Genomic DNA, 26140 nt, shown 5'->3' on the forward strand with positions numbered 1-26140 from the left:
GGCAGGCTTTACAACTCTGTGCCAAAATAAGTTTTAAATGCCTTTGTGAAGTGAAGCACAATAGGCTCAATTTTCACTTGTTTTTAAAAAGCAAGGGTTTGTGGGCTACATCAAATGCCAGGCCCACTTCTTGGGCGACAGGGGTTTGAAGTCTCCTCATCAGGAGCAGCAGTGGTCTGCTTTGAAATGGGGAGTGTGGTTCATATTTAGCCATTCACACTGCAAGCAACAGAAAGCCTCTCACTCCGCGTTGCAATTAAAGCAGCCCTAAAAAGGGCCCTGGTGATCCTGAGCATGTGGCAGTGCTGGAATTTCACCGAAATACCTTTGAAAGGTGCGGGACGAGGAGAGCTGGGCCGTGCCTGTTCATACTCCTGTAGAGAATGGAGGTCAGGTTGGATGAGTTGAGTTTTGAGGTAAAGCAGAACAGTGCACACTGCTGGAGCTGCTGGGGCTAACCAACATGTGGCTGCACATGAGAGAACCTCAAGAATGCTTGAGAAACCACAATGACTTTATGGTATGACACATCGCAAGTAAATAAATAAATATATATTCACTATACTATAACTTTTTTTTGAAAGCGCCAGCTGCCTTTTACACTGTGTCAAATTTTCATGATGAATGGACCAACAGAAATGGTCTAACATGACTTACACTGAAAGTTAAAACCATTTTTTTTTAAGACAATTATCTTTGTAATTTTTAATGTAAATAACATGTATACGTTTTTATAATAAATATCGAAACAAAATAATTAAATAACATATAATAGGTATACTACATATAAGATATAAGACTGATTTTGAACATATTGGAAAAAGGAATCTTTTGCACAGGCCATGTTTTATTTGTACTTTTTTCAGTACATTAAATTCAGCAAATAAACAGTAATTGCATTAAATGTGCAGAAGTGAAGACAAAATCAACAAAGCATATCATTTAATCGGTTCACCTTTGCATGAGTCACTTATCTCCATTATCTCCATATATCCGTACAGTATACCATATAAACCACTTTTAAACATGTATAATAGAGACATAAGCATACTAAATTTAGTTTCCACTGAATTTAAGTGTTACTAACTGGACTGTATAAACGATAAATACAGTTTACTGTCTAGACATTGAATCTCTCGTCTGTCTGAATGTGTAACTAGGCTTCCAGTGAGTAAGTCAGATGAGGGGTCAGTTGAGATGCTACGTGCAAGTCTTTTCATGCTCTTTTGGTAAGCTGCCAGAAAGCACTGTTCTATGGCTGGCCCGCAATCTTAAAGCAACAGCCACACTTTAATTTGACTGAAATACCGCTATACAAAGTATAACATGGTACTGCATGGCAATCTAAACAAGTAATATCAGTTAGCAAGCCTCGGTCTTTATCATTTTAACACAAAGCCTTTGCAGTTCCTCTGTGCATTGCTTTCATTGGGAGGCAAGTGTTTACATCAGTGTTTTGATCATAATCTTGTATATAAGCAGACTAAACTTTAATGGAGCATTATTCATTTTTATAGGTCACAGGAGAGGAAGTGCCACACAATCCAGTCTGGTCACTTGGACTGCAAGCCTATGTGCACATACAGTTCCTGCTTGTGCTGGGTGTTTACAATGACTTGTTTGCAACACAGTGTGTAAGTATCAAAGGCTTATGTAATATACCCCATCACATCACTTTGATTTACCTTAAATGTTGATGGTAGAACAACAAAGATTAAACCTTTGCTTATGTTAAGGCTTTCATGCCTATGCTAATCTCTCATTGTCTTTACTGGTTCATTTGAAGCTTTTAATTTGCTCTGTGCTTAATACTAGTACACACGGTCTATTATCAAAGCTCAGTCAGACTCAGGCTCTCCCTCTCATTATCTCAATTATAATTAGGCCTTTCACTAGAATATAGAGACAGCCTGCTTTTAAATAACCTTTGTCTATTATTTTCCATCTCACTTCCAACCCCCCACCCCCCCCAACAAAAACACAGAGACCCTGTGTCCTCCTATTGGTATCATTGGAAGTGTGTGTTCCCCAGGCATAGTTTTGGTTAGCCAAAATGTGTGGACCCACCCTGCTTCCCTGCTGAAATGAAACGTCCTGTCTTCCTGTGATTCCTACCTCTGTGGCGTTCTCTCAGTTGTGGCTCACTGAGAAGTATCCTCTCCCGCTGTCCCTCCCTTTTACCAACCAATAAAGCAGCCATAGGTGGTCCAACAACCAATACAAACGGTCTGAGAGCCAAGTCAGCCATTTCCCATCACCCGAAAACCCTTCCTGTTGCATCAATCATCCTTTCCAGGAAAAATAGCAAAATAAAGCCTTCAGGCTAAGCAATAAATAACGTCAAAGTGTGTATTTATACCTCCATGTTCGGTACACATTTATTTGCAGTGACAAGTGATGCTACAGCACAGCTTAGTGGCACATCAAAGCAAAGAAAACATTTAGTTTTCGGGCCAGCTGAGTTACCTCTCAATTGCATCACCCATACTGGACCATAAATCTTGCTAGTTGTTTGACTAGCTGTTAATTATGGAGGCTGCATGAACTGACCGCTGTTGAAATGCTAATTGCTCAACTCAGCAGAACCAAGGTTCTAGATTACCAGCCACTTTGCGGTGTTGAAAGTAATAGTAGTAATGACAATAATGTGAACGACTTAATCTTGGCGGCCTTGGGAGGCGTAGAAACAATAACACAGTTCAACCGTGACTACAGTTACTAATGAACAGACAGATGGGTTAATTTTTTTCTACACTGTTGCTTTGTGTTATTCTTGAAATGGGATACCGGGACAAATTAAAAATTAGCATGCTGAAAGGATATTTAAAATGTGAGTCAGACCCCAGAGACTTGACTCGCTATGTTTTCACAGAGTTCCCACTGAGACCTGGTCTGTGTCACATATAGGTAATGCAAGGAATATTAGAGACTTTATAATGCCTCCTGTCTCATTTACCCTGCACTACTGTGAGATATATAAATGCTAAACCAGACAAAACCCCATTTAAAGTCCTCTTATGCTATTGTCAAATTACCACCCAATTATCATTATTAAACAATTACAAGCAGAGGGTAGTTTTAAATACACTTTAATTAGCCTGACTTTTTCCAAACTGACATCGTGTAGAAGACCACAGTGGAATTACACGTTGGTCCTTTATTGTGTTTATGGCCCTGTATGCAAGCAGTCTAATATGTACAGTCCTGATCTTAGTGCACAATTTCTGCTTCTTAGCACACGAAAAACTGTTATTACTTCAACAAAATGTTATTTGACCAGGAGAGCCAAAACTTTTGTATATGACTGTATGTTATGTTCTGAACTCTGTTTAATTTAAATTTCTTCAAATTATATGAATCAACAACAAAATCTGTACCACTGCAAACTGGCATTTTCTCCTGGAAGGATTCAGTGAAATATCATGTCTCAACTTTCTACACAAAAGGTGTGAAACTGTCACTGGGCAGTACCCCTCTTGTCACTGGGGTGGTACCCTCAAGGTACCTTTCAGTACCTTTAGTCAGGGACCGTAATTGAACCGTAATCCATTGAAACTCCACGCACCCCATCCACACTCGTCTCTAGACTTTTTATTTTATTGTTCTGTTTTAAAACACTAGGTTATAAAAAAGGTACAAATACATACTTTTCATCTAGGAAAAAACTTATTTTAGGGTACACAGTTGGACCTTAAACCCACTGTTGTACCTTTGAGGGCACATTTACATTGTTTGTACCTTGATGAATGAAAAATGGACCTGCACAGAATCTTTATTTCTAACAATGTAGGAACTCCAGTCAAGATTTATGCTGACACTTTTGCGACTTTTGGAAGTTCTAATCTATTGTATTGTCCTCATGTCCCATGTGTGTGTTCTGTAGCCTTTCCCACAAGATCCAAGAGCATGCAGGCTTTTAACTAGGGAATAAGAGTCCCTATTAGTACATGCTAGTATGACACAAGCTAAAGATACAATGTACAGCATTTCGCTAGCTCAGCTGCAGTGCATATGGTCACTTCTGAGTAATAGAGTTTGAACTTTGAGGAACTGCACGGTACTCAGGGGAGAAATATGTCCAAGGCCCCTTACATGAGTTGAAGGCAGTGATCTACAAACATCAGCTATGCATCTATAGCCGTTCTCATGTATATCAGGGGGCCAGTTTGTAAGTATAGAGGTCAGCCAGTGTTAGCTATTAGTAGCTTGTGTGCTCATGCCGGCTGATCGTGTAGCATTCATATTGTTTTATGATACACATTATTAGTGTAATGGGTTTTTCACAGGCTAGTTTAGAGGAGGTTAGGTGGGTTGAATTTAAAGAGAAGCTGAGCAAAGACACTTGCCCTGTACAGAAAGATACATTTCTTGCCTTTTTGTTTCTGTTATCTAGTTGCTGTCTCAGACGACCATCCTGCTCATAACTGGCTACATATTACTTACACTTACCTCCCTGGGTTACATCATAGAGCAAAGGTACTCTTCATTATTTTATACATATAACATAGATGGTAACATTAGTTTTCAGTTCTGAGTTTAGTAAAATGATGAATGAAAACTGTGCTTATATAATATAATAAGGCAATAAGCCAAAAGAGGTCATGCAATATAGAATTTTCCATGGTTAAGGGGTGTTACTAAACATGAAGCGGAGTAAAATGTGTGGTAAAATAACACAGTGTAACACTCAACCTCACATAGCATATTGCATTTACAAAACTGTGACAAAATACAATATAATAAAATACACGAAGAACTAAATGTTCAATATTTTTAATTTCAATAACCATTTTCTGTCAAGCCATGTAAATTGTTAAGAGTAGACTGTGGTTGCCTAGCAACATAATGAGCAAAGATTATTGAACATGTATTTTTTTAATAACATTAATGCAGAATATTGTAAATGTATGTAGTCATACTCTTAAAAATAAAGGTTCCACAAAGGGTTATTTGCAACAGTGCCATAGAACAGTGGTTACCAATCCTCCTCCTGGAGATCTACCTACCTGCAGATTTAATCTCTGACCCAAATCTAACACACCCCATTCAGCTGATCAAGGATTTCTGAAGGCAGTAATTAGATGGATTGAAGGTCACTGTTACGGTTAAACACACTGTTTATTCCGATTAGCCAGACCATAAAGAAAGCATGCTAGGCTTCAGCAGGTCCACAGAATTAAGATGTATGTCGTCCTCTTTTACAGGCCTAATGCTGCTGTGTGGGAGGCGCTGCGTTGTCTGATCATGATGGCCCTCTATAGGTTTGGCTATGTCAGCCCTGTGGTGTCTCAACTGGCTCTGGCCACTGAGGTAACTTCAACTTACATGTCTGCGACACACAGCAATACAGATGGCTGTATGGCTTTTTATATGAATATGGCACAGTTTTATACATATAACATAGATCAGCAGGAGTAAAACACAAGTTGCTGTTACAGAAAATTGCTTTAATTAGTGTTGGTGAAAGTGAGTAGAGGTTGCTTGAAGGGTAAGCACAGGCGACTGTTTTGTGAGTGTGCGGTTCTGTTGTAAAGCAGTGTAGATGGAGCGTATCAGCGCACAGGTGTGACAGCGGCCTATTATGGCCGAGCGTGTTTCTCTGTGTGTGTATATGTGTGTGAACTGGCACCAGGTTCCACTACACAGCACAGTGATGTATGAGTCCAGATGCATGGCCCAATTGACCATAAAATTGCCATGTGTTTCTGGCTCTTGTGATGGGGCTGTAGATCGCGACTGACCCCTCATTACTATACCACCTCCAACCCTCCTTCTCTCCTTCCCTTCATCCCTCCTTTTCTCCCCACCCCTGCTTAAAGTAAAGGCAACACTTCTGGAATCAATTAGCCCTGTCTGCGGCTAACTGGGAAGGGCTGATGAGATTTACACGTGAGACTTGAATTGTTCCTTTTACTTTGTGACCACGCATCTGTAGACTTAGGTGCTAAAACACCCACTGAATACGTTTATTTCCTGCAGATCTGTAAGGAAAAAGGGTATAGCTCTGAGAAAGTTTCCCACATGCAGTATAGGGGGCAAGTGAATTCATATGTGCAGTGACCAGAGATTTTTAACAAAAATTCAGCCAGGTCTGAGATGGACAATGTGTTGATTCAGCTTATGGTGTGCTTGATCTGACAGTTTAGATTTAGTTATTCTCCTTACATATACCTACTTAAATGTTGAAAGAGGTGTTTTCCCACATGAAACAAGTACCATGGAGTTTACCTGAATATATAGATATCTCAATTAATCATAGCATTTGTGTACTTTTTCGGGTATTCGCATAAAACAAAACAAATGAATATTAAACCTCCCATATTTATCATTTTTTAAATGTAAAGCACCTCATGAACTTGGCTAAAGTGAATGTTTAGGTTATGGAAATGACCACAGGTACATCATTGACACTGTGTGTCATTGTTTATTCATAAAAATATACTATATTTTCCCATTGGAATTTCTTAAAAAATAGCAAGAATTGCAAAATATACATGGGTAACTGTGAATTCACTTTGTGCAGGTGTCCAGGTATAACTCATGTGTACACTGGTTTAAAGATTATGTTTGTTTCCAACTGTCTTATGCTTTTGGTTTTATATGAGGAATAAATTAAGTTCAGTTTAATACATTAAATCAAACTTGCCTATGCTGACAGTTTAGCCTTTTGAGAACAATTAAAAAAGTTTCAGTAACAGTAAAATGAAAGTACACCTTTGATTTCCCGCAAAATCATTTGGGAAACCCTAAAAAACAGAGCCAGTACAGTAGAAGTCCTTTTTTAAGACATATTACAGCATTAAAACCACATGCTGGTATTTACTATTGAGAGAGTTCCCTATTAAAGCAGCAGGGCTAGCCCATAAACTCAGGTGGCAAGGTCACACACCCCCCAAACGCAGGCACACCCATCTCTTAAGCACAATCTTTCTCACTTGTTTACACATACATGTGTGCATTTTGATGAGCCATGTGGTCCTAATGGAACTGCAGATAAATGATGTCACACATGGCCCACAGTTCAGGATATGGGACGTCCCAGACGTTGCATGTCTCACAGTAATTAAGGGAGCTTCTCTGCAGACTAGGAGTGGTGAGCTCATACCAATTTAAGTGGAGTGCTAGAAAAAAATACACCTGTCTCTTGGATGAACCTCAACTGCTCTCAGCAAGATCACTTTCCACTCTGGGTTCCACTCTCTCAGTTAGTCTTTCAGGATTCTTGATTAAATAAGAATCATGATTTTTTTTTTTTTAGAATTCAAATTTCAGTTCTCACTTACCATTTTTTGACACACCGATTTTGTACAGATTATTTTATTTATTTATTTATTTTTTTGCTTATTCAGTTTAAAGATTATTCGTTTTAGATATACAGGCACAATGCACATTAATAATATATATGTGCCAGTTTAGCCAGTTTGACTAGTTTTCAACTATAGTCCATAATTAGTCCTTTTAACTTCAACATGAACTTATAGGGCAAACTACTATAGGCTGAGTAGGAAAGTTTGTGACATCATAATTTCATGAAATTATGGTCTTGCATACCTTGCAGTGTGTGCATAATAGCACATTACGAATAAACCTTGTTAATAAAAGAGACAAAATAGCTTGAAACAAACTAACTAATTGACATGTGGTACAGCTTCTGACACAAAACATGTAATAGACCTAGCTTGTGACTCACTTACTCACTTCTAGCAGGCTGAAGATTCTGCACATGCAGCACTGAAATATCTTATGTGTCTATTATTTAAAAGGGAGGAAACTGACATGAAACCACACCACAGCGTTCTTGAGGTCACATGGCACAATATGTATAGACATTGGTCACAGCGAATAAGGGGAATGGGGCACTCATACTCTGAGTGTAAATGCTGCAAAATCAATGATTTCTTTTGCATTAAGAAAATAGTTGCTCAATTGGTCACAATTTTTATGTTATTAATTGTCCAACCTTATTCTCAGTAGGGGTGATATAATAATAGTGGCCCACAGTTTGATTCAAAATAAAAGAGTGTGTCCTGCATCAAATCTACTTCTTCTCTAAGTGAATCTGAGACTCATGGAGTGCAGACTTCACATAGAAAAAAGCTTCGCATAAAGAAAGCTGTACACTATGCTGAAAACATCAGGATCACAGGATCGTGCCGAGCTGAAAATCTTTCATGGGAGTTTAGGTAGGTGAGCATATGTTCCTTCCTGAGTTCTTTCCATCCTCTGCTTTATCAGCGATTAAAGATAATATTTGTGCACCTCCTTTCTCAAGGGGGAAACATAACTACACTGCTACAAAGAACATTTAAAGGAAAAGGTTAACATAATATTATGAAGGTCGCCTCATGCTTATCTTTCCATAGCACCTGACACACTCAGAGAGGGCACCACAAAAGTGGAATCTGTTCTTTTCTAATTTGTTCCACCTTTTGCAGTAATTTGAATTTAGAATTAGGGCTGTCACTGTCAATTCTATCAGTATCCAAGCAATCTAAAACTGATTATTTTGATGATTAATTGACAAATCAGAGCTTTTTTTCTGACCAAACAATAAAAATGGACTGAACGAAACACAAAGTAGCATAGACTTCATAAAAAGCAAAAATACATTTTTGGAAAAAATAACTAGAAGTCCTTCTGATAATTTTGTTTATTATCTGATTAATTTGAATAGCCTAGCAGTAAGAGAGGTGTGCCAGCAACCAGAGAGTGGTGGGTTCAAACCCCAAAACTGACTGGGTATACTTACTTTACACTGAAGGTGTTTGGATAAGCGCATACGCTTCAATGTTATCAGGGCACAGGTTCAGGTGTCCAGGCCTTCCATTACAAGTCCCACAGGAGCCATCCGTCTTTGTCATTCTCTCAGGAATCCTATTGAAGGGATTTACAGAGTGTCCACAGAGGCCTCCACACCATAGTGGAGGCTGCCTTCATTATTACATCAAAGTGCAGTGGGGCTGATTTGGCGCAGTGCAGGTCCTTTGGCTTCGTTTAGCCCATACAGCCGCTCCTGTACCTCATGGAGCTACCTGAACCAGCAGTCGTGGCCCACTATGAGAGTTAGTGGGCCACGACTGCTGGTTCAGCAGTCTGTCAACTGTGCTGTCCCTCTAAGACACTTTCCAGTGTCTTAGAGGGACAGCACAGTTTGCTGGCTCATGATTCCACTCATCACTTACTTAGTAAGTGTGTTAGAACAGGGAAATCACCAAGCTGTTCTGGACTCTGCCGTTCAGGACTGGAATTGGGCCCTTGAGAGATTCACTGGAGTTGGCGCTCACTGAAGATCCTTCAAAACTGAAACCAGTACAGCAAAATTTAGTGTCTAACACCACCAAAACATTCTCCTGTGTATTCCACATCTACAGCGCAAAAGCTGCCAAATAAGGGCTCAGCTGAGTGTAACTATACTGAAGCACACCACCAACTCTACATACTTGGGAATGATCCTAGATAGGACTTTTATCCCTTAAGGCACATTTGACAGGAGTGGCAGCTAAGGGGAAATCCAGAAACAGCCTATTCCATGAGTAGATTTTAAATGTTTTGCAGAGCTGCTGTCTGGTCCAGGATGGTCCAAAGGGCCAGAGACTTTCCTCACTAATCAATCTATGCAGGTATTTTTGATCCATTTGTTGTCTGTCTCTCAAAAAAGATACTCAATTTGGAAAAATCCTCCTCCAGTAGACTTCACCACTCACCACTCAGTCTGTCTGGAAAAGGGAATGGGTGCCCAAAGATGTCTAACTGTCACCTGGTGCCAGGCCCTACTCAACAAGTCCCTGACACTGAGGAGAGTGGTCAGTACTGAATAGATTCAGGATTAGCCATAACCCTTGTCTGGCCATGGCACAGTACAATTACTACAAGGACTAACTATGGGGCAGCAGTTCAAGCCCACTGTGTGCTTGAGGAGCAAACAGTGGAACACACTGATAGGACTGTGTGCTTGAGGAGCAAACAGTGGAACACACTGATAGGACTTGAATGTTCTAGCAAATTCCAACTTTGCCTCTCCAAAGACTAAAAGGATTAGTCATTTTCCATGGAGCAAATCCAGAAAGGACATTGCATTCGTAAATAAATAAATAAATACTGGAACTGGACAATATAGATGCTGCAGACAACATGTACTTATTTTACTTATCCAGCCAGCTCACTCAAAAATATGGGGTTTTCCATGCAAGATAGCTACTTCCTGTCCCTCATCAACATGATATCACCCGATGCTGATTTACTTCTGGGATTCATGATTGGTTTTAACCATCCAGATACTTAATCAGTAGTAATGTTAGTGAGAATAGGTTATGGCCATAGATTTACATTTTATCCATGGCTGTGACTCATTGTGAATGTGCTGTTGTAGCCAGATGTTAAATGCTTGCTCATGGGCTAGTGCTGATAGCTAGTTCATTTTGTGATGATATGGGCAGCTGATCTAATGGAAATGGAAATCTGTATCTTCATATCTTCACTTTAAAAAGACACGCTTACCTATGTTATCTGTTTGAGCACATTGTATGTGTTATTGTTTTCTGTTTTAACATATTTTGTGTTAAAAGTAACACAGAATGTGCTGTCCTTAACTGAACACATCAATATGTCGGACTGTGTTGTTTTCAACACATCTGCTTTAAGAGTGTGCTTGGGAATAAGAATGTGGTGAGACTGAATCCAGCAGAGGGCTCTGCATTTCCGTGAGTGTGTGGGACTCAAATGCCTATGTAAGCAGTGCATGTTTCTCATGTGTTGGCAGTTCATATGGACAGTATAGTTTGGAAAACTTCCCATTATGTGCTCTACATCACAGAGCTGACAGCACAGCTTCAGTGCTGTTTTCATTTCTGACTGCAGCTGCTCTAGAGAGGTCGGTTTAACCCTCCTCTCTCTGTGTACTGCCGCTGTTGCAGGTGTATTATATTTGGTTTTGTAAGTGTTTCTACTGGCATGAAGATAATGCAAGTGTCTTTTATTTGGGAATGAGTGTTTTTGGATGGACAGCATCATTATGAATGTTTGAGCGCATGGCTATGAGAAGCTATTCTAACATGGTTGTGCATAAAAGAACAGGCCAAACAGCTGCAACACTCAATTAAACTGGTGCACTGATACAATGAATTAGTACAAGGACAAGGCATAACTTTGGGGTGAACACTGGAGAAGTTCAACAGGACCTTCTTTGGGGGTCCGGGAGAATGCAGCCAATTAAAAAAGCTGCTACACATCTTGGTACAACTTTACAACAAGACTACTCTTATAAAGTGTTGTGTGTTTGTGTATTAAAATTTGTGTATTAATGGTTATACCTTACAAATATATGTTAATATGCAGTTATACATAAATAATAAAGGCAACACTGACCTGTTATATCTGTTGAATATGAATTATTGAATCTGACAAAGCTGACAGAAAGAATAAGACAGAGTAACATCAGGAACCATTAAGATCTGAGGTTTCATAGAATAGAGTAATGGCTCAGTATTTGGCAAGCAACAGTTTACTGTTGCCCTTACTGTTTTTTACCTGTTAGAATTGCTTATTAATACTTTTTAGGGTGTTTATGACCTTATTAATAATAATTGATAAATTACTTTCAAAACATACATACACATTTTAAAAGGATAGTCTTAATGTAAAATGGTACCAACAGCCCTTGTAAATATGCATAAATATAAACAAGAATTCCAACCTGAATATGCAGTAGTTTTAATGATTGGTCTAACAAAGTTAGAGAACACTCCCAGTTCTCAAGTAGTAGAAGAGGGTAAATTAACACTTGTTAGACAAGTCCAACTATAGTCAGTTATTCAGTTCTTATTCTGTGAGTTTTTAAAAAGAACTCTTCACATATGTAAACACTGTATAATACAACCTCGTTTCCAAAAAAGTTGGGACACTGTGCAAAATGTGAATAAAAACTGAATGCAATGATTTTCCCTATAGTGAAAATAGTACAAAGATAACATATCAAATGTTGAGAATTTTTATTGTTTTTTTGAAAAATATCTGCCCATTTTGAATTTGATGCGAGCAAAAAAGTTGGGACAGGAACAACAAAAGACTGGTAAAGTTGTGTAATGGTAAAAAAAGGACCTGGTGAAATATGTTACAACTAATCAGGTTAGTTGATAATAAGTCAGTAAGATTATTGAGGATAAAACAAGCATCCCAGAGAGGCTGAGTCTTTCAGAATTAAAGATGGGGAGGGGATCACCACTCTGTGAAAGACTATGTGGGCAAATAGTGCAATAAAAATAGTGCCAGCAAGAAGACGTAAAATAGCAAAGAACTTGTGGATTTTATCATCTACAGTACATAATATTAGTGCACATGTCCATTAATGCTGAACGATATTGTGGCGTGCGCACGTCCACCAGGCCCCAATGGCGGCTGCGAGAGCCGCGGCAGGAAGGCGGGGCCCAGCTCTGAGCGGGGACGAAGCCTGACGAGAACAGTGGAGAGAGGAACACTCCGAGTGTCTTGCACCGAGGCCACGTTAATTAGCCTCACGTTCGATCCGGGCGGACGCCACAGATATATATAGGTTTTGGAGCAACATATTTCTTATTTCAGCAAGACAATACCAAGCCACATTCTGCATTTATTACAATAACATGGCTCTGCAGTAGAAGAGTCTGGGGGCACAGTAAAAGAGTCTGGGTGTTAAACTGGCCTGCCTGCTGTCCAGACCTGTCACTCACTGAAAACATTTGATGCATTATGAAATTGTTGAGCAGCTGAAATCTTATATCAAGCAAGAACAGGAAAATATTTCACTTTCAAAACTACAGCAATTGGTCTCCTCAGTTCCCAAATGCTTATAAAGTGTTGTTAAAAGAAGAGATGATGCAACACAGTGGTAAACATGCCCCGTCCCAACTTTTTTGGAATGTGTTGTTGGCATCAAATTCAAAACGGGAATACATTTTTCTGTTTGCATTTTATTTACATTTTGCACAGCATCCCATTTTTTAGGGAAACAGGGAAAACAGATCAAAATACTTACTGAAAATACTTACAATACCCCACTTATTGCTGTTCTCCCAGCCTATAATATAGCAATATTCTCACCTCATGTCTGTCTGTCACCATCTGCATCTTGCATTTCTCTCCTTTATTTTTCTGTATGCCTACCACAAGAAAACAAACTGACATAAATTTAACATTAATGCAGATCCAACATCACCCTTCTTCCCCCAGAAGTTTAGTACCTTTAGTAAGCATAGTATTAGCTAGTAGCAAGTGGATCATAGGTGCAGTCTTAACTAACACAATAATAAGCTCATTTAGGCCACTAGCCATATGGCAAATACTTGTGCCCTCAAAATAAAACCTGTTATCTTCCTTTAGCACCTCTTCTGATTGCTCTATAATAGGTAGAGTTGAGGAAATAATATTACAGCCAGTCAGGTATACTAGTTTTAAAGGTACTTCAACTATTAGCACCATCACAACCACATGCACTGCTGATAAAATGCTAACTAATGTTAGTCTCAGACTAAGATTTAGTGATATTTACTGATCAAAGTCTATGCAGTCTCTTATGGTGTAGGCTACTGCACACCAAACTCTTTTAATTGAATGTATTATTTATATAGTAATGTGAAAATATATGCTAAACACATCAAAAGGCAAACTGTTACACATAGCAGCCCCATAACTTAGTATGACGTGCCAGATGGTTGAACTTCAGTCTGAAATTTCAGTTGTAACCCCCTACTCCTTACAGAACTTACACCTATGTACAAGTCCTATTTTTGGTGATAGGCATAATGAGCACCACTTCATTTAGCTGCAACACGAAATACAGTGTTTAAAGCAATTGCGATCATTTTTGTCTTTAACCATAAAAACTAGGTTTTCAATTTGGCTAACATTTGTAAAGTCATTTTATACTAGATAACAGACCCACTGGGGAAAGTAGTTTGAAACTATTTTTTCTCACTCTAAATCTGAGGTGGCTTTTCAAAAATCATTTTAATCTTAAGGCAGCGATGGGCGGTTTCAGGTAGCGAGGGGTCAGGGATCACAGGGACATTCCAGGTCCTGCGTCTCTGTCTCTCATTCTCTCAGAGGGAAACAGCTGTGGAGCTCTTGAGGAAACTCATTCTTTCCCATCAGAGAAAGGGCTGTGATGGACAGGGCTCGCTCTTGGCCAGAGTTAAGAACGCGGATGCAGTTTATGGTCCAGAACACTGGGGAGGAGCAGCGGTTCCGCCCGGGAACACTTTTTGGCAGAACCTCTTGGCTCCATTCCTCAGCGACCAGTGCCGTTAACCCCCTGACACAGAGCTAGTGCATCATGGGAGATTCTTTGGCCTGGAGCTTAACCTTTTGTAATGTTTTTTCCCCTTTCAATAGCCTCCTTTAGCATGCGATTGTAACGCTGTGGTTTAATAGATTTGTGGTCAAGCCCACACTTTACACCTATAGTACTTATTCCTCTGACCAAGTTTTGAACTTTAATGTCTAAGATAAAGTTCACAGATTTGACAAAAGTATATTTTAGGCTTCTTCCTTTTATTCCCAACAGGTTTACTGTTGTGTTCGTCTTACATCACTCTTTTACTGCAGAAATATGAAGACGTGATTGTAATAGCATTGTGGTATGTTTTATATAAAGATATAACATCATTTTTTTTTTCCATCCAGGTTTTTGTGTCTCTCTCTGCTCTCTACTGGGGCGTGCAGTGTTTCACCCAGCTGACAGGCAAGGAGAAGCACCACTGAATGTGTTAAATGAACAGACTAAAAGTGTTGCTGTTATGCTACATCCTGACTATGCAGTCTTTAATTATATGCATTAATTACTCTGTATATGGTATTTTTCATTCTGGGATCAGTGTTGGAGGTGCAGTTTTACTGTGTTTCCTGATCATAACAATGCACACAATTATTCAAACATAAGTGCTAAATAATCAGCATTTGGTACAATATGTTAGGTAGATTATAAGTGAGGTACTAACAATGATTTAGCTTTGCTAGCATGGCAGTGTACCAATAGGCTATTAGCATTACATTGCAACCAGTGAGTACAAAAAATGAAATGTCTTTTGCCGGCGTTTGTGCTCTCTTTGTGAAAAAACTGGACTAACATAAATTTAATAAAAAAGAAGTTATCTTATTCTATGCACATTCAATGCAACTCACACTGGTCTGCTCTACTATTTCACTGTGTCTCATAACAGCATATCATACTGTACTGCCATCTATTTTTTTACGTTTGCTGATTTAAGTCATAAAAAAGTAATTATAATTTCGTGCACAATATGTGGGACTTCTACATCATGAAAACCTAAATATGTCTTTAATAATACATGCAATAAAATGTATATTTAGGACACACTAATGTTGAGAGATATAAGATTTTCAACATGACTTTGTATCAGAAGTATCAAAACATACAAGTATATGGGTTTAAAGGGGAATTTCACAGATTTTTCAAAATTTCTACATAAATCAGTGATTAAGATGTAAACAAAGTCATTCAGAGTGGTTTGATGTAAAATGGTACGTTTAAGAGAAAGTTACAGACTTTTTACAGATATTTTGTTTACAGTAGTGGTGATAGGAGTGTCTACAGAACAAATATAGCCATTTTATTTACAATCCATGAGTTTTTATTTGTAAGCTTGATGAAAAAATATGTTTTTCTGGGGAATATTTTGCCTTACAATGCCCCACCACCATGCCATGAATGGATTAAAATAAATGGGTAAATAAGACGTTTAAGGCTGAAACGGCACAAAACTATCGTAAAACAATGCATCAGGCATCAGGCAGCGTATTCATAGCCATTTTGTGTAATAACTTTCTGTGAGGGAGCTTTATAGGCATTAAACTCTTCAGATGTCTGGTTCCTATCACTACCACTGTGAAAAATTCTAACTCAATAAGTTACTTTAGAATGCAGCATTTCACATCAAACCACTCTGAATGACTGTTCACATCTCAATTGTTTGCTCCCCTTTAAGAGTGAGTTTCCTAAAGGATTTATTATTAAACGGTTATCATAAAATCATACAGAGAATCATAGAAAACTGTAGTGTGATCTTAACTCTGTGATGCTTTCTGTAAACTAGGCTACTAACCCGCACACTTTAACACTTACTCTTTAACTGTAAATAGTTAAGAAATATAACATTATACCTCTTGATTCCAGCCCCTGAGCTTTCTGGGATAGCAGCAATATTGCTCCAAAGAGAAGCAGCTGCAGTAGGGCAGTTTTTTCACATCCAACACTCATGTACCATTTCTCATCACAATAATGGCTTCCATATTTGATATTTACTGCAGTGTTAAATGATATATGAACCCTGGTGCACACCTACTTTATATACTCTGTATGATGATGTTGATTTGTATGATGTTTGTTAAATATTCCTTTAAAAATAAACAAATTGCTTAACCTTCTTTAGTTTTTGACCATTTTGTATGAACCTGCAACTGTATAACAGGCCACAAGGTGGCACCAAAAGTGCTACACATTCACTAGAGACGGGTATCTCCGTCCTGGTCCGGGAGTACCTCTGCCCTGTATAGTTCAGCTTGAAAGTCTTGTTGATTTGCTGGTGAGTTGAGTCTTGGAACAAGAAAAATGCTAAAATGTGCAAAAGATTTTGTCCCAGTTGGGTTAGTTCACTAAATACTGCTTAAGAATGCATCAGAAAAACAATAACAATAGACAAAGGTCCATTCAGATCTAAGGCCAGCATCCAAAATTTGTCTTTCCAGGTTATAACTGTGCACCTACAAGGTGTACCAACAAGGTGGGTGTAAGGACACATCTAGAGTGCACCACCATAACAAAGGTTTATTAAGGCAATTGATCTCTTACAAGGTAGATATAAGAACTCTAAGCAAGAAGGCCTTTACTTACATACTTGTTATACATGCAGAAGTGCATACCCAATACTATATATAAATGCATGAAACATTCTATATATTACATGCTAAATACTAAATCTAAATGTATCATATATTCTATAGCTGAATACTAAATATAATTGCATATTACATGGAATAGGTGTAAGTACTACATGATCAGTAGTGACAGTAGCTGAAAAAAAAATAATCTAATGACTCCAATTAACTACTGTATATTGAGAAGGTACTACATGATATTAGTACAGGGAATTGAACTGGAAAGGAGTGGAAAGATACCTATGGGTAGTGAACAGGTGGGTTAATATTGTTCAAGAGAGACATCACTTGTCACTGTCCCCATCAGAGTACTGGTTACCATGGTCACCATCAGAGAAATTCTTAAATTGTTTTGTCCTCTTATAAAAAGTAGGTAAACCTTAACTTTATCTCACACATAATTTAGTTTGTTAGAGGGTTGCCTCTTTTTCCTCAGGCAAAACTGTACACAGGTGGGCCTCCAGGACTGGAGTTGGGAAACATTAGTTTAGGCAACAGGAAGACAATCTAATACCCGAATGCTAACTCAACCTCCTTAGATCAACAACTTGCTGCAGTATTGAGTGAATCCTCTGAGTAGACAGAGCGAGAGAAAGAGACACAGGGAGGGGAGATGGAGAAAGAGAGGGAGGGAGAAGCAGACTGTGCATGTGTGGTGGAGGAATGATCACTGCAGATGACTAGTGGATAGCTAGCACACACAGGTCTCCGCAGAGTATGCACAAGCACACAGTTACTGAATGACTTTGAGACCACAGGAGGAGGGCTACTGCAGGCTTCAGTGTGACATCACTGGGTACAGACTTTGATACACAGTGGCAGCAATTCATTAGGGGAGGAGCAGCTGTAAACATCTGGCTATTAACATGCTGATGTAGCGCGTGGCTTCCTGTACAGAATCTGAAGAGCAGCAGGTGAGTGGAATTCTGAGTGTGTGCGCGCGTATGTATGTGTTGTGTGTGTGTGTGTGTGTGTGTGTGTGTGTGTGTGTGTGTGTCCCGAGGACTTGATTACATCTTGTTACTAGGAACTTATAGAAGTCTTTGCTGTAGCAAGCTCAGCATACTTATTAGCCAAATGTGATTCAGTCCATACATTCACGAATGATGTAGTGTTATACAGTTTACTTGAGAATAGCATAAAAAATATATCATGACAAAATTAAAATTTATATGAAGATTGTTGTCTTCCGCCCAATGACAGCTGGGATAGGCTCCAGCACCCCACCGCGACCCAGAAGGATAAGCGGTTTAGATGAAGTTTGTTGACAAGCAGGCCAAGATTTAAAATTTTTAAGAAAAATGACATGACAGTAGAGTTGGCGATTGCATTTATTGCATATTGACACAAGTACAATAATTAAAAATCTATAGGTGCCACAATTGTTGGCACCACTTCATTCAATACCTTGCTCAGTCTCCCTTTGCAACGATAACAACTCAGAGTCTTCTCCTATAATACTTTATGAGACTGGAGAACACACCACATGGAATCTGAGATCATTTCTCCATACAGAACTTCTCCAGATCCTTCAGATTCCCAGGTCAATGCTTGTGGACCATTTTTGTGTTGCCTTTGAGGTGTGCTTTCAATTGTCCTACTGGAATATCCAAATATGGCAGAGTTTAAGCTTCCTGGCTGAGGCGGTCAGGTTTGGAAATTAATATCTGCTTGTACTTTATGGACTCCATGAAGCCATGTATCTGAACAAGTTGTTCAGGGCCTTTGGAAAAAAAACAGCCTCACAACACCACAGTTCCACCTCCAGACCTTACAGTGGGGATGAGGTGCTTTTCTATATGGCTATCTTAGTGTCTATGCCAAACTCACCACTGGTGTTTGCAGAAAAAAAAACGCTCTATTTTGGTGTCATCTTACCATAGAAACCGGTCCCACTGAAAGTTCCAGTAATGTCTGTATAGGTGCTATAGGAGTTTGTTGATCATCGACAGCAGAAACTTTCTTCTGGCAACGCCCCCCAAACAACTTGTGGTTATATTAGTGCTGTATGATTGTAATTTGGGAAACATTCTGACCCTAAGACATAACTACTGTCTGTGATTCCCCAGCTGTGATCCTTTAAGATTCTGTGTCCACTCGAACCATCCTCCTCACTGTGTGTGGGGTCAAGATAGATATTATATAAGATAAGATAACATCTCCAGATAACATTAGATAACATCTCTAGTTGCTTTAAACTTCTTAATTATTGCCCTGATAGTGGAAATGGGCATGTTTAACTGTTTAGATATTTTCTTGTAACCACTTTCTGATTTGTTCAACTCCTTTTGTTGTACATCATTGCTGTGTTCTCTGGTCTTTCTCATAGTGACGGATGACTAGAGGAATTTAGCCTGTGTGTCACCTCATATTTATACCCCTGTGAAACAGGAAGTAATAGCTAACCATTTAAGTGTTCCTTATTGCTCAGGTGAACTTTAAAACACAAAAAAGGAATGAGAAGATACTTCAGGTACATATAAGAATTTGTAGGGGTGCCAACAATTGTGGCACACACAGATTTGAGAAAAACAATAATTTCATGATGAATTTCTCAATTATTGTACTTCAAAGGTTAGATTTTTGTTGATAGTTTGAGTGAAATATCAAAGGGATAAGCAAGAACAATTGTTTTTACAGTCTGTTTTACTCCTGTTTACCCGGGTGGACAATATTTGTGAAGGACACTGTGGTATAATATGATGTAATTGCTCCTGTGTGCATATAATATATATATATATATAAGTATGTCCTGTGAATAACTTTCCAATGTCCATTAAATGGCCAATTACCAAAACCTCTTTCATTGTATAGTGGGTAGTCCTGATCCTAGGTAGTACTTATGTAAGCTCTACTCTCACCAATCACAAGGCATATGTAGCTCCTCCCCCACACACTTTAACAAAAACATCTTTCCCTATGGTCTCTCTGTTCGAGTCAGAAAAATTTACAGAGAAAAAGCAAAGACCAAGCAAAAGCTAACTTAACTAGCATAACTGTCAGACTGTCTCTTCTGTCTATCAACCTTTTTTTCAGTTTGTTTGCTCGTTTGTTCATTGTTTGTCTGTTCATTTCTTTGTCTGTTCATCCGTTCATCTGTTCATTAGTTCCTGCTTTTCTTTGTTCATTCAGCTGGTCACTGCAGCATTCCCTGGATCCACATCCAGCAGTAAAGTGAAGAAGAACCTTCTTTATGGATCATTAATATAATTAGTCTTCTATCTAGCACTAATCATACATTTCCTGTAGATTACCCATGCAACCCATAACAAACAGCTGTCTGGCTGATGGATGTAAACTATACCCTGACATTGTATAATCCTAATTGTGTCATTGCGATAAGGAATAAAAGCTAGGTGCTTTACACCTTACAAGTTTGTCCCACCATCAGTTCTCCATTTGCAGCAGTTTCATTTATACATGAAGGACACATTGACTCTACCAGTGAAAGACACACACAGTCCTCAATCAGCCCACCACAGTCAACAGTTACTAAAAGCCAATCAATACAAATATGTTTTAAGCTTGGATATAAAATCAGCCACAGATGTTTGGATGATGTCAGCTGGTAGACTATTCTGAAGTCTTACCACCACAAAGGCATAACAATAATCTCCTTTAAGCCAAGAGCATGTTAACTGGTAATTGGAAAGCTGACCTTAGAGATCTTGCAAGAGCATGTAGACAAAGCTTATGGACAATATATGTAGGTGTGAGTCTTTTTAATACTTTAAAAAGAATCAAAGTCAACTTATATTGGGTTCAGTAATGGACTGGGAGCCAAGGTAGGGATGCTAAAGCTGGAGAAATCTCTTTTCTTCATAATAAGCAGACTGCAGCATTTCCCCCTGACACTGTAGGAGTCTAAAGCTAATTTGTGAACTTTCACAGCCAGTCTACTTGGAAAACTTCTGTGATATAGAACCATCATAACTACTAAAGACAGGATACTGAGTTTTCAACTTGAAGTTAAAGGCAGCCCAATTTGTTTTTTTTACCTTAGAGGGACAAAAAAAGAAATGAAAAGCAGCAAATTCAGATATTTCCTTGTGTATTTACCATTGTTTATCTTAGCCATGAGACAGAGCCTGTTCCTTTTCCATATTTTTCTTTTCTCAAGGAGCTTTCAAACCATGGTCAGTAGAAGCAAAACGGAGACTAGGGCCACCTGTTTACAATTAAATTATGGCTTAATTTCAGCACATTGTGTCTTTAGCAATTGTCCATTATCTATTAGTAGTAAGCCACCTGCACTGGTATTGCTACACACTTTACTACTGAACTGCTCACAAATCACCCTGACTTTGGAAACTACTACCACAAAAAAAAAAAATTGGAAAACATAGAAACTTCTACAAATTAGTGAGGAATGCATCTAAATTAGCAGTTTATTTATTTGTTGCTTATACAGTCCTTGAAACCAGAGCATGTTTTTCGCTTTTGTGGTACAGTGTCTAGTTCATCAGTCTGCTTATAAACTTCCTTCTTCATGTTTGTAGCCTCTGTTCTGTTTACTCTTCAGTCCACATGGGACACATGAACAACCGAATCAGCTAGTCAGCAGGCTCTGATCTCTGTGTAGTCTGTAATTAAGGGACAATGACACTCTGCACTCCAGCATATTGAATTCAAAATGAAAAATAAATAAATAAAACTATCATTAGTAAAAATAACATTAGTTAAATTGTACTTGTAACATCTTTTCCGAAACTGTAATCATAAAAATGCCAAAGACTCAAAAGAAATTTATTTTAGCATGTTAGTCAATTCATGCTCATTTGCATTTCAACTTTAATGGCTCCTTAAACCAAACATGTCATGTCGTATATCACTGACCGGCTTGTTTCCTGTAGAGTCAATATAGAATATCCAAAAATGTAAATTTCCCTTGTACTATTAACAACATGTACAATAATAGTGCATGCTTTCTGAGATCTCACTTGGTAAACCAGTTCTGAGGCCCATTCTTAAAACTGTTCTTCTGTATAGTCAGAACCAAAATGTTCAGTTTTTAGAATATCTGGGTTCATGAAATTTTGCCTGTCCATTTCTAACCATATTCTGCTGTATACTACAGAAGGAAAAGTGTCACAAAGAAATCTTTCTACCATAGTCCTATCATCCATGTGCAACATTATTTGCATATCGAAATATAATTTTCATGCAAAACTACCAATACAAAAAATATAAGTAATATATCAGTAATTAACTGACAGAGATTCATTGTTATTTCTGTTATTTTAAAAAATTACCCTTTTAACCTGTAATGTTTCATCTCTGATGTCTGTGAGCAGATGCTGGTTGTAGCCTGTCAGGCCTTCACTTTCTGGCAATGATAAACTATGCACATGTTAATTTTTTACTATGCCTCTTGTTGTTATGATTATGTTGCAGAACAATACTGTTTGTGAACTTATTGCAATTTTTTTGCTACACAATATTTATAAAATATTATATTGCTACTATATTGCTATTATTATTACTATTGTCACAGTTATGACAGTACTAATAGCTGAGCACATTATTCCCCATGAGCCAAGATCATTTTAACAGGATAGAATGTTAAGAAAATTTACTTGACCTGAGAGATAATCTATGATAGATAGATTACTACATTAATGCTTTTAGAAGATTTCGACTTGTTTTCAAGCCAGTTATCAGTGCTGCCATTCTGATTCTGAACTGCTAAAGATAGACTTACATCCTGCACTGAAGAGATTACCAGGGAAAACACCTCAAGGAATGAAAATAATTTGGGGAAACACCTTCAGGAAGCAAAATAATACTGTTTTTCTTGTGACAAAATGACACGGTGACACAAGATATGATCTCATTTCCTGTCTGATACTCAGTTCATGCTTTTTGCTGTATATCTTTGTAAAGTTAGAGAATATTCCATCTCATAGTTATAAATCACATTTAAACCTTTTTTTCCATAATGAACCTAGATGGTTGAGTACATCATGCACGTACTGTCATGAAGCTTTGGAGAAACTGATTTTAAAAATCAACTATGATACACAATAGCTCCAAGCTTTATCAAGAAATAAGAAAAATAATAATAACAATAAGAAGATTAGAAAAATTAATAATAATAAAAACTGCTGTGCTGTGTATGATTTCAAACCAAAATAATAAGCATTAGTCATCATAAAGGCATCCAGTAATGTTGCTAAAATAATCCTGGAGAAGCTCAGGGTCAAACTATGGTTCTTCTTGTATTCAGAATCATTCCTCTCAAAGTGAAGAAACAGTGAAAAATAAAACACACCTCTCCTTTAGCTAAGCTGCATGGCTCACAATTAATTGGAGAGCCTTTCATTACATATGCAGAGAGCAGAGAGATAATGTGAATTATTAATAATTCTGAGCCTGCTTCAGTCTCTGCTTGGCCATGACATCCTTCATGCTAGAACAGTGTGACAGTATAGAATCACTGCTGCGTCTTACTATCTATCTATCTATCTATCTATCTATCTATCTATCTATCTATCTAACAAAAACGTTGACAGCTGGTTACATTTCCTTTGAAGCATACAATCAGTACTGTTGCAGCCATTGCTTATATTCTGTTATGTTCGCTGTGTGGTAATGTGGTCTACTTTGTGAATGTACAGCTAAATAATTAATAGTGCATTAACAAGGTCATATTATAGGCCATAATTGCTCATATGGAACCACAACCTACCCCGCTATAGGTGCCATCCTTAAACCTGTAACCCTGAGACACAGGCTAGTTAAAGGACATCATCATGGAGGCTGGGCCATCAGAGGACAAGCTAGATACTTGCTATATACATGCTGATTACAGCTTCTTCATTTTATTACTATTTATTTACATGTTTTTTGTTAAAACATGTCATAGTTTTCATTTGTGGTTCATAGCCAGGGAAAACCTGGATAATGCTTGAACAGCTCTAGTAGAACAGACCTCTGTTGCCACCTGCTGGACTGCTGGCATTGTGTTGCTGTTTGCTATCTGTTTTCTTGAACAAGGGTAGATTTGACTATTTAGGTCAAGTTATAGTGTGCAGACTCAAAACAGTAAAATTTCATGTAAATCTGCTTGAATGTGTTTGATGTGGAGCAGCGCTGGAAAATACTTGAGTGACTGTACTTTGTTCCGATGCTGAAGTGTTATTTTGGAAGATCTGCACTTTACTCAAGTGTTATTGAGATTGAACACCTATGCTCTTACTCAATTACATTTCCAAGACAAAAACATGCTTTTTACTCCTTGCATTTTATTTAGACCTTCAGAGTGCTCGCAACAAATTTCAAAGGCTGTGAGATTTTTTCTTTTGCAGTTGAATACCAAGGTCCATACCATACCCTAGCTGATTTACTAGTCAGCTTTAAAGTAATTTGAAATTACTTCACTGAAAAATAGACAAACAAATACATAAATAAATAAATGCTCCACCTCTTATTTTCATTTGTTAAAGCATTTACTTTTTATTTTTGTATAGTTAATATTGTGTAGATATTACGACTTTTTGAATTTCACTTAGGTATATTTTTGGTTTTATACTTCCACTTTTGATTAGAGATTTTGACCTGTATGACTGTCCATTACACTTAAATATAGTGTCTCTGCACATATTCTACCTCATGATTCATTTGTTCATTATTTCACTATATATGCACTTTGTAGTTCTACAATTACAGACTGTAGTCCATCTGTTTCTCTGCATACTTTGTTAGCCCCCTTTTAGCCTGTTCTTCAGTGGTCAGGACCCCCATGGAGCCTCACAGAGCAGGTACTATTTGGGTGGTGGATCATTCTCAGCACTGCAGTAACACTGACGTGGTGGTGGTGTGTTAGTGTGTGTTGTGCTGGTACAAGTGGATCAGGCACAGCAGTGCTGCTGAAGTTTTTAAACACTGTGTCCACTCACTGGCCACTCTATTAGACACTCCTACCTTGTCAGTCCACCTTGTAGATGTAAAGTCAGAGACGATAGCTCATCTGCTGCTGCACAGTTTGTGTTGGTCATCCTCTAGTCCTCCATCAGTGGTCACAGAACGCTGCCCACAGGACGCTGTTGGCTGGATATTTTTGGTTGGTGGACTATTCTCAGTCCAGCAGTGACACTTAGGTGTTTAAAAACTCTAGCAACACTGCTGTGTCTGATCCACTCAGACCAGTGCAACACACAATAACACACCACCACCCCGTCAGTGTTACTGCAGTGCTGAGAATGATCCACCACCCAAATAGTACCTGCTCTGTGAGGGTCCATGGGGTCCTGACCACTGAAGAACAGGGTAAAAGGTATGCAGAGAAACAGATGGACTACAAAGTGCACCTATATAGTAAGTGGAGCTGATAAAATAGACAATGAGCAAAAACCTAAGGAAGCCAGTGTAAACTGAATGAGACCAGAGTAATACGCTGGGCTGTATTTTCCTGGTGAGCACATGGGGCGCTGCATTCTGAACTATTTGGGGCCACTTTTGAGAGACAGCAGTGCAATCAGCCTGTGACACATTACGATAGTCTAATCTAATACTTGAAAAAACATGAAGTAACTTCTCAGAATCTTGTGGGGACAGCATGTGTCTTTTTGGACACGTTTCTCAAGTAATAAACAATGTAACAGTAATAGAAACAAAACAGAATATATGTATAATAATAGAATACGACAGTTGCTAAAGTGCTTACATTATTATATAACATTATTGGAAGCACTTGTTACACGGAATCATTAAAATGTCTTAAAGCATCTGTACCATGAAAAAAAATGATGTACTATGTATCATTCGCTCTCCAGTCTGTGCAGTTCATATATGGAAATTAAGCTGCACAAAAGCCTGTTTTTAATTGAGTGTATTTGTAATGTCACAAAAACCAGTGCATTTTTATATCTTCACCTATTCAGCCTGCAGCATTCATGGTAAGCTCATAAGCAATGTTTTAGCCTGGACTGCTTTTTGAATGAGACACAATGGAGGATCCAAATAGAAGTCATTACCCTATATCAGTCTTACAGGCACAGTAATATAAACAGCTTGTTTAATTGTAAGTGATCAAGAGAGGTTGGGAAATGTGTAAAAATGAAGGAGGACTGCTTTTGATACACAAACCTACAAAATAGCATATGTGGACCTCACAGAAAAAGAATTAAATACAACCAAAATGCAGGATGTAGGCCTTTTAAAAATAAGGGTTCTGAATGGTTCTTGGCTTAAATGTACAGTTCTAGGGAAACAA

The 26140-nt window shown here is 38.2% G+C and overlaps 1 protein-coding gene across 1 annotated transcript in view; it reads left to right on the forward strand.

Moving 5' to 3' along the window:
- The window catches only part of agmo (alkylglycerol monooxygenase), a 50324-nt gene extending 33904 nt beyond the window's left edge, over positions 1 to 16420 (forward strand). Inside the window, exons 10-13 of the mRNA XM_036563962.1 lie at positions 1518 to 1634; positions 4394 to 4476; positions 5205 to 5310; positions 14656 to 16420. Of these exons, the coding sequence (XP_036419855.1) occupies positions 1518 to 1634; positions 4394 to 4476; positions 5205 to 5310; positions 14656 to 14733 (384 nt within the window). The 3' untranslated portion in view covers positions 14734 to 16420. The remainder of the gene's footprint in view (positions 1 to 1517; positions 1635 to 4393; positions 4477 to 5204; positions 5311 to 14655) is intronic.
- The last annotated feature ends 9720 nt before the right edge of the window (positions 16421 to 26140 follow it).

Source organism: Colossoma macropomum, unplaced genomic scaffold (genome assembly GCF_904425465.1).
Source record: "Colossoma macropomum unplaced genomic scaffold, Colossoma_macropomum, whole genome shotgun sequence".
In the NCBI taxonomy this organism is placed as follows: Eukaryota; Metazoa; Chordata; class Actinopteri; order Characiformes; family Serrasalmidae; genus Colossoma; species Colossoma macropomum.